This window comes from Sinohyriopsis cumingii, unplaced genomic scaffold (assembly GCF_028554795.1).
Source record: "Sinohyriopsis cumingii isolate HCF-2022 unplaced genomic scaffold, ASM2855479v2 utg002039l, whole genome shotgun sequence".
In the NCBI taxonomy this organism is placed as follows: Eukaryota; Metazoa; Mollusca; class Bivalvia; order Unionida; family Unionidae; genus Sinohyriopsis; species Sinohyriopsis cumingii.
The window spans coordinates 86,419-102,173 of NW_028316111.1; the positions used below are offsets into that span (position 1 = coordinate 86,419).

General features: G+C 32.6%; 1 protein-coding gene across 1 annotated transcript in view; it reads right to left on the reverse strand.

Moving 5' to 3' along the window:
- The window catches only part of LOC149771207 (uncharacterized), an 80,036-nt gene that overhangs the window by 51,754 nt on the left and 12,527 nt on the right, over positions 1 to 15,755 (reverse strand). The window contains exons 3-6 of the mRNA XM_089948732.1: positions 9,506 to 9,665; positions 5,445 to 5,590; positions 4,407 to 4,445; positions 3,250 to 3,397 (exon numbers count right to left, since the gene is read on the reverse strand). Of these exons, the coding sequence (XP_089804858.1) occupies positions 3,250 to 3,397; positions 4,407 to 4,445; positions 5,445 to 5,590; positions 9,506 to 9,665 (493 nt within the window). The remainder of the gene's footprint in view (positions 1 to 3,249; positions 3,398 to 4,406; positions 4,446 to 5,444; positions 5,591 to 9,505; positions 9,666 to 15,755) is intronic.

Sequence of the window (15,755 nt, forward strand, 5' to 3'; positions counted from 1 at the left end):
AATAATAGTAATAATAATAATAATAATAGCAATAATCTGTAGTTTAGATATAGTAAACCTAATTGCACTTTCAAAATTAAATATGACACGATCAAGCAGCATACACAGTTTTGGGACTCTCACTGTGTCTGATGTTGAAAAACGTTGCCAAAATAGAGCAGAACCACTTCAGAAATTAATGTTATTACTAAATGTCTGCATCAATTTATATAATGAATTGTCATTGACATTGGAGTAAATGGTCGGAGGTAAATAAATATTGCAAAATAAAATTCAGTTTCTATACCTGTATTGAACGGCCTCAGTCTATCAAAAAAGCGTATATTTTAAATATAGCTTTATTTACTGTTATTTTTCAATATATTCAGAAGTTTTAATTTCTGAAAACACATATCAGGTAAACACTTAAAATTAATCTATATGGTATTGACAAATGAAGCTAATTCTGATCTTGGTGTAAACTTTCATTCCACCCATTGAGACTGAATATCCTTTTAGTCATTGAAGAATAATGTTTGTACATATTTGTTGAAATGATATGCTAGAAATATTTTCAAAACGCATCGCATAATTTACTTAAACTTTTATGCAGAACATAAACTATCTAATTTGTTTATTGTCTGTCATCTTTAACAAGCTGAACTAGTAATCAAGTATTTTACTCTATCTTGCTACTTGCATGAACATTCTACCAAATTTATAGTAGATACAAAGATTTCATATGTGGTGTCGTGTCCTAGCCGATATGTATTTTAGAGCCAAAACATTCGGTCATATTTATGTTTAGTCCATTTTAGTCTAATGTGTCTACAATTAGTTTATTTCCTTTGAATATTCTAAAGTTTATAAAAAAGGAAAAAACACAAATTTGTAATTAGTAATGATTTGCTAAAATGTTATACTAGTGATTCTTATTTCTTATTTTTTTAGTGCAATCGAGTAGTTTAATGTTGCTGATTAGTTTTTTAGATCCTGAGAAACTATTGATTCTCTTTCTAAAACAAAGAGATAAGAACTCTTCTGCAGTACAAATTCAACAACCTTTCGTTGCATATCTTACATCTAATAAAAACAATGAAACTTTACTTTGAACAGTCCTCATGTAAAATGTTCTAATTAGTAGTGCATCTAAGCACTCATCGTAGAACGCATTGTTCTCAGATCAATAAGTAGATATGCGCCACTAATTACAGAGGCTACTGGAGTGACAGACATACCCAAATTGGATCCATAGAAATAACCATTTCGACGGCCATCTTGAACTTATGTGCATGTGATTCATGGGAACGGAATATTAATCCATAAAACTGGGATCATTTTGTGTTAAGAATGTCCTTACATATATCCTGAGTATAGTAGTATTAGGTCAAAGGAAACAATTAAGATGTCAATAATCTACATAGGATTAACACTTAACAGACCATCATTTACATCTACTACCCAGTACACCGTCTTACTGGCTATCACCCACACCTACTATCACTCACACGTACTAAGCAATACTCACTGTTACTGAACAGAACTCATGATTTCAAACCGACATATGTTATTATTGACCGGAACTCATATATACTGGACAGCAAATGCACGTACTCACCAGCACCCACATAAAGGGACTGTCAGAGAGTCTTAGTGACCATCACGCTGATCTTCGAACAATAATCCAAGCCTTCTAAATTAAAGACAGTGTTACGGACCTTTATCCGGATCTACTGGTCCATATTTACGTCAGCTAACCGAATTCCATGCTTACAAATTAATCCGCAGTGTCACTGACAAACAATCACATCTATTTGCTAACAACCGAACTTAGAAACTTATGTATAAGAGTAGGATATAAAGTCATCCTGTAAATAATGAGTATTGACGCCTAGTTTAGACAGACAATCACTCAATATAACCATCCACCCCTTATCATCTCACATAAACAACGGAGGATAGGAAGTGCACATACCAGATTAAGGCCTGGTGGTTACATGCATTTATCTGACCTTTGTGATATAAAACATTAACTATATCACAGACTGTGTTGGCCAAGCGGTAAATTTTACTCTAGTGTAGTGATACTAAGAATGACTATAATAAATGGAACCAATTCTTAATTAGAGCAAAAAAGAACGAGACTAAATTAATTGCTAAAATAAGGAAACACTCCCGTCATTTAATGGAGGCTAGAAAATAAGCAGGCACATTAAATAAAATCGCTCAGACTAAATGTAATGACGAAATCTCCGAAATTAATACAAAACGTATGGGAGACTTGTTATAATACATGAATATTATATAAACTTATTTGCTGTTGGAGAAATATAATGCTAACTAAACGAGTTGCTAACATGACGAAATTATCATGGTATTTAGTTGATACCAGAGAAACAAACAGAACCTTAGGTTATAAAGCCTGAATTCAAGAGTAAAGCTAACATTTTGAACATGTCATGGAGTGTAGCACAACATGAAAATAATCCATTAATAAACGAAAAACCTATCGCTTAGACAAAACAGTGCTCTAAGAAATCCCAAAACTGTCACGGAGGACATGAATGGAAACTATACAAATCTTGTAAAAATTTAGAAAATGTTTTCTAAACTAAAACTGGCAACACTATTACGAAACTGTCACAGTACAAAAGTGTGAGGATTCGATGGTGATAGCGAGTGATTGTCTGTCTGAAGTTAAATAATAATCCTCGTTTCATTAACTCCTAGTTTTCTATTTCTGTTTTCAGACATCTGTTTGTATCCATTGATGTTGGTCAGTAAAACTGTGCATTACTTAGATGCGTGGATGATGGTCAAGAGGTGTGGTTCATAGCCAATAACAGCGTATGATATGTGTTCCTGAATATATATGGGTGCTTGTTTGTAGGGTATTTACCGGACGATATAAATAGATGTCAGTCAGAAATATCCATAGGGTAGTATGTTTAGCTGGTAGTCAGTAACAATTTGTTTTGTCAGCGTGGGTGATATTTAGAAAGTGTGGGTGCTGGTCAGAAACACTTTGGGGAGGTTTTAGAATGTAGATATTTTTTTTTTTTATCAGAAAAAAATGTATGTTAATCGTATGCACAGTTTCAACATTACATAGTCCCTTGACCCGTTACACTTTTCCTTGATCCTATTAATATCATACTCTTATACAAAATATGGACATTTTAATGATAATTTTCATTTATGCTGAAACAATGCCATCATTTTGAGATTATAGTGCTAAACAAGGTCATGCAATTACTACCAATAACAAACCTAAGTCCTAGTGTACGGCAGACAACTGCAGCTTCCCTGTCACTCCATGTATTGTTAGGAGCATAGATGCTCATCCATCGGTTGAGAGCAAATATTTCAACTCTACCCTCGTACTGATTTGCAGATCCTACCAATCGCACCCCCAGACCTTACAAGAAATGATATATAATTACGATATACACATACATTATTTAGGAAGAAATACATGGGATACATATATAAAAACAAACATTTGCACACACACATATAATTAGGAAACAAACACATACACACACTCACACAATCACGTACGCACACATACAAATACACAGACACACACACACACACACACACACATATATATATATATATATATATATATTTATTTATATATATTATACACACATATATATATATATATATATATATATATATATATATATATATATATATATATATATATATATATATATCAAGGTAGAAGTGTTTTTTTAAATATTAGTATCGTTGTTCGAACTGCAATCAATTTTCATCAATGATTACCTTAAAAATTATGTAAATACATATTTAAAAATATTCTTTACGCAGAAATGTCACCACAGTAGATTTGAAATTTTCAAACAATCCTGGCACCCTTGCCTGCTCATACCGCACCAACGTTCCATATTACGGCACATTATGAATTTATTGTCTCTTTTAAACGTTGTTGACCCATTTTCTATTTATATCGGCTTAGTTACGGTACTAAGCAAACAATATGTCATCTTTATGGTAACCTTCCCAGTATTAGTACTATTTTGTATACTTGTACAGATATATTCCTTTAATTAAAAATGCTGTGAGTTATGAACTAATAGCATAATTTACCATGGGCTGCTCACTAAGCGAGTTGCAATCTTTTGTCATGACAATGTATGAAAGAAAATTAGAATAATAACAGTATTCATATATTCACCTCCATACAAAAAGGAATAGAATTAATTGGTACATAATAATATGTTCCGATAATGTATCGAAAACGATCAAGTATAAAAATATGTAACAGTTATTTGCAATGTAATAACGTATGATTACACACTGTCTTTCATGAGTTTAATTAAATATTTATTTATACCTGTACGAACTTGTGATTATCCTCTGTCTTCAATATGTTTTAAGTTCTTTAAACATTGAATTACCTGTCAGTTTTGTATCCATCGATGTCGTTTGCCCCGATCCTGAAGAAGCATAGCATATTTGAACAGATTAAATACGCAGAATGATCTAAGATTTTCATTCCTACGTATTATTGATTTAAAATAAATAAAAACACTCGTTCACCGGGTGACGTATTGTGGACACTCCATTGATTATCTACAACTAACATAACATCTTTTGTTAAACTTCTATGTCACAATTTACTAGATTCACATTTTATGATAGCAATAATAATAATGATAATAATAATAATAATAATAATAATAATAATAATAATGATACTAATAATACTGATACTACTAATAATAATAGCAATATTAGAAGCATAAGAAGAAGAAGAAGAAGAAGAAGAAGAAGAAGAAGAAGAAAACAATTAGATAATAGTACGTAATTTATAACAACTTAAAGGCAGGGACACTACCAGAAAAAATCAAGGGTAAGTAATCGGGTCTCGTTCTCATGCGGTCCCTTGTGAGTTAACATTATTTTTGTCATTTCATTACATGTTTCACTCAGGCTGTTCTTTCATAAATCAGATCTAGTCGGTTGCAACCTCACAAAATATGGAAGCGATTCGCACGTGGCTTGCAATAAGGTCGGTCAATGGTACCTATGAACACTGATAAGCATTTCTGATTTGAGAATAATTGATATGTCAATAAGAATTAAGTACCTAAAACAACCTTTTATGCTGTACGCACCCTATTAATTGGCGTGATAATGACGAGCAAGTAAGATTTATACCGGATAATGCTTTGTCTTCGGATTTGAATATTGTACTTTGAATGCATAAATTCTACGAAGTAGGTAGTGAAACAGAGGCTCCACATGAAACGAAAAATAAATGGAAAGGCAATCGAAGCATATTCTATTAAAATTGAATTACCTCTCTTATTTAAACTTTACACTGACATTAATTGTGAGTTGTTTTAAACATCCTTTTACCGATTGTCGTCAGTTACAGAACATTATGAATTAGATCCACATATAACGTCATTAAATGTTAGTAATATACCTACCACAGCGAACATACGCCAGGTCATAGTACGGATAGTATTGATAACCAATACCATCCATACAGTCTTCAAGAGATCTTTCTGTTCCAGTACAACTGATATTGTATATGCAGGATATGTATGAACCTTGCATATAATTTGAACTGGTGCTGCAAGCACAGAAGAAAAAAAATTACATTAATCTATAACATTGCAGACGAGTACTCTCAAGATGGAAAGTTCTGCAACAATCTCCCTTTTAAACATCCGTTTAAATGATCTAGTATTCTATACGAAATCATCTTAGGAATTTCTATACAGCTAAAATAGCTAGTTATATGTGGCTTAAGTATCGTCAATATCTCTGTAATACTTGTAAGTTTATAAAGCAGTACAAGCATACTATATTACCTATACGAAATTACACTATACGACGATATTCTTGAAATGAAAGCTAAGCATATCTTAAAGCATAATTAATTGACATGAGAGATGTTATTACTGTGTTCCTTATGATTTTTCGAGTTTTCTCCCTTGTTACTAGCAGGATATATTTTATAGATTTATATGGCCCAAAGTTATTTATTGTCTCATTTGTTTAAGGTTGTGGAGCTTTGGTTTTGCTTTTTACAAATGAAAGGTGAATTACAAACTTGAGTTGAGTATTATCCAGTTTTACTAAAGTTATCAAGCATAATGTCAAAAAATATTTCATTTCGCTGAGATGCTTTTGATTGACAAATTAGAAATGAAAAAATCTGAGGACAAAACAGTAAGGAACATCGATAAAAATCACTGTGCAGCATATGGTTTCAACTGGCATATAATATATACTGTAGAGTAAATAAAATCGCGTCTAGGTCCCTTTATATTAAATGTGCACTGTATATATTACTTTTATTTCTTTGAATATCTGAATTGTTGTTGATAAAGTAAGTCACAATCACAAAGGTTATATACCTGTCTGCATCGCATTATTTTAATTGATAGCATCTCAGACACTGTTCTTTGATTATCACATAATTTAATATTTTGAAATCCATTGTTCACAATCAGAGCTAAACGAAATAATCTAATAATGTACTTAGCCAAGCAAAATAATTAAAGGCTTTAGGGATCTAAAATATTTTAAATACTAAAATTACACTTCTTTTGTGAAAAAAGAACCTAAAGTAAAAAAGGTTACAAACATATTAAACTATAAATCAAGATTTGGGGCAAGATATAGTAATTGGAAGAATACATTGTATACTAACAAAATAGAAGTTTGGATTAGGATTTAATTCGCAATTCAAAAGTTATTACTTTTATCTTTTCACTTTTATTCCTAATGAATACACTATCTAATGAATTAAAGAACTTGTTGAGTCTCATTCTGTTCCGACAACATACTCGTAAAATGAATCCAATTGATATTTATATTTATTACTTGTCCATAACATATATATTGCTGTTTGCATAGACGAGTTGTCTCTTACACAATTGAAGCATAAAGTAAACTTCTGATGCTATTCACGTGTTTTAATACTTCTAATGGTCAGATGAATTCCTACTAGCAAATTGCCCGATGTGCATTTTGTAGATTGACCATATGTGTATTAACCTTTCATAAATATACGCAGATAAGAAATGAAACTCTTACCTGTTTTATTCAGCTTATTCATCGCAAAGTGTATCTTTTTGTACCCATATTTAACCTTGTATATATTCTCCAACTAGCTGTGATTTTTCTTCAGAATATTTTTTGAATTTAACTATAACTGCTTTCAATATTTTATATTTACGATTATGTTTACTGCATCACTGATAATAATAAATTAGTAATTTTCGTTTAACTCCGAATATGTTGCAAAAGTATGTTACAAATCATTCACATCTGTTCTCTTTCTTTTCATCATGTGTCCATTTCGTCAATAATAACGAAATTTTTGTCAGCCTGTTATCTTATATCTATTTTTAAATGATCAGAGTCAGTGCATAACACTGTTGCAATATTAAGTAAATGCAATGAACTGTACAAGAAGAAAATCTATAACAAAAATAAATATTTTTCTAAATCACTGACTGTATTAATGTTTGCTGCTATTTTGTTGTTCAGGTGTTTAATATTTGTGGCAAAATCATTAATTCTAATAATAATAATAATAATAATAATAATAATAATAATAATAATAATAATAATATAATGATGTTGATATACATGATAGTTAATTTTGCTGAGAAGACATCACATTAAACAATGTATGCAAGATTCGTATCACTGGTGAAATAAAATATAGAATTTGAATGTGTAGGAAATCTGGTTAGTCCCCTTAACAAACTCTTTTTGCGTTGATGATTATTACAATGATTAAATATGTTTCGTTTTCATAGAAATCGCTCATTCCAATAAAGTTATCTTGCTTTTTTATTAAGGTTCGCCTTTGAGCAATATTTTTTTAAAATGAGGTTTTTCTAATATTGGTTAATGAAAGATTAATGACGTTCACCAAACCTGACGGAATTTGTGTAGATGGTTTAGATATGTCTCACCTTTTTCTTTTGAGTTTGCTGATCCTGAATAGTAGGTAAATTTGTGCATTAAAAACGAGTTTTTATTGGACGCCAGTCAATTCAGGTCTACACAGGTCTTTTTTACATTAGACTGATCCTGAATACAAAACTAAGGGATGAATGTGAGTCAATCAAAGCAGGTATACAAAATATGGCCATGGTAGGATATAGGACATGACATGAAAATAGTTGAATTATTCAATACATCTGGAGCAGTATTGCCAATTTTGTTTGTCCATGTTAAACCTCGTTGCAGAAATTAATTGCTGTACTGAGTGATATAATAGCTAATTTTATTGAAGGCAAAATGACCAACACAACAAAATAATCAGTTCAGATTAATTTTTTGTGCATTTTGTCAGTATTTCCAAATTGATTTTTTTCAGTCAGCCTTGTGAGAAAATATCCTTGAACCTTATCAATATAGCATTCGTTATAGAGACATTAAAACCCACGTTACATACCAAAGTCCAGTAAAGTATTTACTTCCATTTGATGCCATGTAGTCATATTTCTACAAGTTATATCTTTCATGATTCTATTTTTCAATGAGTATATCTAACGCCTGCGTATGTATGTCACAATAAAATTGACCTTTTCATTCGTTGAATCAGAATGGATTCACTTTTTTGATTTTACGTGGTCTCCCAGTTGTACTGTAGTGTAGCCGAATACAAGAGTATTTACGCAGAGTACTGTTCCAACGGTTTTAATAGTATATTTTACGCCACCTTCATCAAAGGTGTAATCATTAAATGATTAATTAGCATCTCTGATAAACCAGTCTGGGATATAATTTGTTTTTTATATTTGAAATATAAAACTAAACCGACATTCCATTTCTAGTGTATATCATTTTATTGCAAATCTAACATTGACCACAGCTAAATCCCATGAAGGGCGCATCATCTCTTAACACCAGAAATATTATTTTCATGTTAAGCGTATACAATATGTAGCCACTTATGTGAAAATTATTGAACGCAAAAGTAGTTTTGTGCCATGTTTTTGTGATGTATGATATGTTACATTAGTGTTGAGCTGTGCAAATGTTTCGTCGCTCGTTAACTTTCCTCGTAGTCTGGTTTGGTCAAGTAATGACTTTTAAAATATCTCCAAATAGTGTTTTTATGTTGATTGACAACCTTGATTGTTTAATGTCCTCGTAATACTATATGGGCTTTAAAAACAAACAAAATGATCCATAACAAATCCCAGCACCTACAATTTTGCTGAGGTAAATTATGTTTCTGTTTGACTCAGCTACATCGAGCATTAAATTTATCACTTGATAATGTAAAGAAGCATACTGCATAAAGGCAACTGCCTTTATTTATATTTATATTCTTCAAAGCCATCCGAATTTGAGATTTGACAAGGAAAACATTTTGAAACGTTCTACCTGGTGTAAATGGTCTCTAATCGAGCAAAGCTTTTACAACGATTTAGTTGGAGGCTGAAGAATTATTATTCGCAAATATACCGTCAGTGATTTGCACATACTGAACAATTGAACTAACTGATCAACTTACTTATAACCGAGCATCCTGCAAAGTACTTGAGCTCCTGCATTTTCCCAGTTATCACCACAAATAGGACCCCAATAGCCATTGTTAAACACCTCTACATATCCGCGGCCAGGACCTGTCACGCTTGAGATGCCAAGCGTATCGGTGAGACGAATTTCTAAACCTACGAAAAAAGTAAAATAAACTGACTAATAATTATATCAAATAAAATTAAGCAATATTTTGTCAGTATTGTAACCTTGTAACTGTCAACCTGTAATTGTAAAGAAAAAATAATCATACAAATAGATAAACGTTATATTTACCTATCTGTAACATTACACCATTGGCACTTCAAAATAGATTTATTCGTTCTTCCTTATGTGCCTTTGTCTGCAAATATTGCTAATAGATGCTATACATCTTCCCATACGCGGTGACATAATTGACATAACAATAGCTTCAAACTGATTCAATTTACAAAATACATCTAATATATATTATTTCTACCCGAAGAGCATCCATGATGATGATAGGAAATTCCTTGAATGAATAAAGAATGAAATGATATTATACGACAACATACAGGGAAACATTTGTCGTGAGCGTGAGCACGTGAATTTTTGCTTGCGCACTTTGCACTCAAGCTGTGAATATATTGCAAAGTAGTAAAGGTGTATTTTTGTGTCTTATAGACAATACCCAAATATGAATAGATTTTCACTCTTCAAATTCAGCAAATACGATAATTTGTCAAAATCAATACCACTCTAGATGCATATTGTTTACATTATACACTTCATAACTGAGGCACATATTACCTTTTTTCAAATCACCAGGTATGAAGTATATACAGTTAGACTGTGATGGTTCTTGCCAGTCATAAAGTAGAATGAATGAGACTGTTACGTGTACCTCATATACAAATACACATAGTATGGATTGCGGAACTGTTCAGTGAATCGTTTAAAACTATAAACAAGGATGCATGAATATAATATAATGAATTACAAATAAATTTTGAAATATGAAGAGGATTAGAAGTCCGAAGAAAATAGGGACTTGATATGTCAGTCTCGGAGAAGCTTAATATGTATGCTTATGTTATATTGCGTGCTTAATCTTTGTCCGTGAATGAAGATAGAATGTCTGCCTAACTAATAATTATCATGTTTTGCCCGCATGATTTCTGTCATTTTCTCATGAGGTAAAATAAATGTTTACTAAAACATAACTTCAAGACTCGAAGTTGAAATAAGAAATCATCAGTTTTATAAACATGTGGTTGCATCATAGGTCATGCATAGTTTGAATATAAATAATTTTGAAAATATAGTCTTTATCCCTGTTTCATATCAGTCTTTGGGAATCATTACTCAGCGTTTGTAGTTCTGTTCAGACAGAGTTCTAGAGCAATTATTAAAACCATTCTTTTGAACTACCAAAGAACAAATTCTCTGGATTTATACATTAGTTTGGAATTTCGTTAATTCATTTAAAACATTCTGGATTCAATGACTATGATACATTAAGACATTCAAGACTTTTAGAATTCTTTCGAGATATTCTGCTGGTTTGGACTTGTAATAGAACATTGTGATTATATGGCGTTTAGTTCACTATGATGTAAATGCATGTCAAATTTTCACTTTGCATTCTTGTGAGAAAATGAATTGATTGTTGAATTTGACTTTAGTTATTGGTTTCGCTTTATTTCTTTTATATAGTTTAAGATAAAAGATGTGTAACAATGACACATTGTTTATCCTATTGTAATTATATTCACTCATTTCGTAAATGTTTGAAACATACATTTATATAGCGTAATGGTGATATTAAATATCAATCATATAAAAACAAACATTCAATATAGAATAGTTCATTAACTGTATTTATCAATTGTAACTTACTTGAAATAAGTGCCGGTTTGTTTTTAAGACGTTAATCAGTATTCTCGATAGACGTGTGCAACATTGACCAATTATGAACATCAGTTCACTTATCGAACATCTTATAAACAACGAACACTTTTCGTTAATGTCAATTAATTGTTTCAAACATCCATATGAATACAATATGGTGGTAATATGGCCTCCAGATGATAATATAAGGCCGATTAGAAGACAAATTAATATAAGATTTATGATTAAAATAACAAATCATGAAAAATGTCAGTTGGGCAAAACTCAAGCAGGCAATATAAATTAAATATACTTGACAATATTATTTGTCAATAGTCTTTCAGACAGGATAAGAAAAGACACAAAATGGAAATAAAAAGATACATATGCCATCGCGCTATGACTGCTTCTAAATTTTTAGCAATAAATGTGCCATCTTTCACTCCTAGAGTTTTGTTCCTCCGACTGAGATTAAACGTGGTAGTACATCAATGAGTATGTTTATCCCTGAATAAGGGTTCACATCGACAATACATTTTGCTACAATATTGTAACAAAGGCTCACCTATCTAACATGGTGTTTGTCCAACATAAGTTTATAAAAATAATTCCGTTCACAATTGCATGATAATTCCAACATTCATACTAATCATAGCATTTTAGGCAGAAGTCAAATGTTGCCGTATGTTGGATCCAGATAAGTATATGATATTACGCAGTATCTATTTCATATTAATAAAATACTTAACATCTATACATAATATTGCAACAACCTTGGCAAATGCAATTAGAGCATTTAACCAGTCCGTGCATTGCCATCGGACGAATAATTGTGTAATTTTATGTCACGAGGAACAAGAACTAGGTCAATAGCACGCCATTGCATATGCATTCACATATCTACATTTCACTAGATACATGGCCTTATCCACGTGTCAGTATTGCAACATGGTAAATGTGTATTTCACTCTTCGTTTTCAGTTAGGATATATATGCTAACAGGATAGATATATTAACAGTTTGAAAGTTATGACACAGGGGCACGTCCCCTACCGTTGTGGCATGACAGAAGTTATATATCGGATATGTATCTGCTTTAGTGACTTAATGTCATATTAGGCAATGGGTGGCTTTATGTTGACGATCTCAACAGTTTCTGATGTATAACCCACAGGAAACGTTAAACGCCTGGTGCAGAGGCAGACGGCGCAATTAAAAGACCCACTCCAGATTCCATATATTGCAGCCATAATCAAGATAAAGATAAATACAGACAATTTAAAGGAAACATTCATCCTAACCGTCCTTTTTCTTTCCACAACCATAATTCCAAATGGGTAATTTTAACTCTATAGGAGACGACACAGTATTTATTGTGCACAGCCAAATTAAAATTAATATACATGTCAGTATAATTCGTTTTTAAGATAAGAAAGAACTAAATTGTAAACGACAAAATAACTCTTCAGTCTGATTTTAACAATGTAGGCCCGACAGAATTGGAATAATAAACTAATTAAAAGACCTAAAAGCTTGACCATATTCTTAGAGCAGAGTACAGCATCTTAAAGAGATTTGCCCCTGTGTTAGGGACTGGTTTGCTTATTGGGGCGTTAAACCTTATATGATCATTATACAAACAGTATACATTGTATTGAAAGGAACTTTATTATTCACATTGTTAAAGTAATGTAAGACGGCCTCCAAAACACCTGCAGCACATATGTCAAAGTAATTTTGCGTAGATTACTAAGGCCACACTGAACAAATTCCAAACATTTACCCCATGTATCGCTGTTAATGTGTTCGCTTGGGATTAAGATGTTTATTCGATAGCACTATCCCACATGGCCAAAGTGAACGAACCCAAATTGATGGTGTTGCTGGGTGATATATTTGGTTCAGAATAGTTATTTCATTATGCATGAATAAAGACATTTGTCTGACTGCTTAACCGGCATAAGAAGAAAAAGTGTAAAATGTTTCCTTGCAGACATGGCTTGCTTGTACTTAACACTCAAAATCTGCTAAACAAATCATGAACTTTACTGTGCTGGGGTAAGCGAAAATCGTCAGTGGGCAATCAAGCCACAACCCGGCATAAATATTTGGTATTTACAGAGGTGGAAAGAAACGTGAAAGTCATATGTATCATCTATGCCGACTTTTAAATTTTCAACCTTTCACTGGCAGACGCGAACGCGTCCAACGACCGTAACACAAATACAAACTGCCTAGCAAACCTCTTGTGGGTTTGTTATACAGTAGTTAGATGCGACCAAGAAAATGAGCCATCAATTTGGTATCGTGGCCGGGACTTAGTCAATGTTTCTCTTAAATCTAGCTATATCAAACTTCAAAATCACTAATCGATATGGCGCTACTAACACTGATCTGCTAATGGATAAAGGTTTGTTCCTATACGAGTACATGAGCGATTGGGACATATTTGTGACAACTTTGCTGAAACTCGGTTGTCACCCATCAATCATGTTATTTATCATTATATTTCTAAGGCATTTCTTCCAAAACGCGAGCATTTGACTGGCATTTGATTGTGAAAACAGGTGACTGTTAAGATTGTTTTGTTAATCGTTGTGCTGTTGCTAGCTGATGTGTTTGGAACGTTTTGTGACACTGCTATGCACATCTATAAGTTAAATCCAACACATTACTTTTCATAACCAAGAATGGCTTGGGTTGGGTTGTTGTCGAAAACCAAAATGTAGTTGGAATTGCACACCGATATTAACCAACATCTGTTTACTGAGCTCTCACAAACAGGTACATGAATACGACAGCAAACACGTTCACGTATACTTCTTTGAGGTTGACCTAAAATACGAAGAGCACCTTTACCATGGTCAACGATTATGCGTTATCGCCGGAAGCGATATTAGTGCATAGTGGGTTGTTCTCACCCTATCGATGCTCAATAGTCAATACATCAGGACGTAATTTCACCTAATGCAGCATGTCTCAGGACCTTACACAAAAACGTATTACATGTACCAAATCTGCAGTCGTACTAACAATTGGGAACGCATGTAAGAAAAGGAATGTGTGTAATTAAAATGTTTGAATTTCGTATGTACGCTTGGATGGCCCCATACATGCAGATAAATATGGACATTACAAGAGATTTCTATAAACTCAAGAACAATTACGTACATGGGAAAGCAATGGAGAATTTAGAAAAGCGAATTTGAACAAGCGAATTCATCACTGAACTTGCATTTTAATCCAGGAAGATATTTATCGGTAGAATTATTGCTGTTCATAGAACAAAACAAAAGAAAAGTTGGCAAAACTAATGTATGTTGGATCATCCGTGTTGGTCTTGTCAAAGCTGCTCATATATGATTTTATTACAGCAAGATCAAACGTTTAATCAGGAACATGTCGAAATGCTGTTTACAGTCAACGACTCGTTGCATATGCATTTAAGCACCGATGTTGTTTATTCTGATATCGTATTATTAATTTAACAGGTTGGTCGAAACATAAATATCATTTGGGTCCTCTTCACACGATAATTTAAGAATCCTTACTAATATATCAAATATCTAAATCTGTCAGCGATGTCAAAGAAGAGTATAAAAAACGCCGATAAAAGAAGAATTACTCATAATGTTACCGAAGGCCGCAAAATTATCAAAGACGTTTTACATTCGCGACATAAACTGCACAAGATGACCACACGATGCATAAACTTGTCGAAGACATCGGTGTCAATAATGACGACATCGTTGATGAGTTTTGATGCGATTTTGCGCAAAGTTGTGCAGCGATGAGAGAGGTGTTTGTAACCATAAGCAAGAGTGTTACTTCGATAATTAAGAGCTCATCAAACAAACATAATTTGATATGACTTTTCTACTCCTCTTAGCGACGGAAAATCTGTCACACTCAAAACTGCGTTAGCGTCATTGAGAGTTTGTTAGAGATGGCTTAATATCCGATCATAGCCGTTCGTTGGTCTTGATGCAAACATCTTATATACGTGTTCAGCAGACACTGGAAAACTAATGAACTTTCTGCCGGTAAATACGACATAAAATCCAACAAAATAACAAATTTACGAAAAACCAACATTCTTTACAGGTAAATACTCTACAGATTATATACATGAACATGAGCGCACTCTCAGCTCTGTCATTACAATCGATTCCGCACCGTATGAGGTTAACACCAAACGGTCGTCAATAATATCAGTTTTAAATTGGTCTCACGACGTTCCTCGGGAGAAACGATTTTTACGTATGAAATATCATATCGCGTCTGACAATGACAAAATTATCTCATCGATGCAGATAACTATTAACCTGTGACACTATCAGTGATGGTCATGAATGGGGATTTTTCTCAGGATT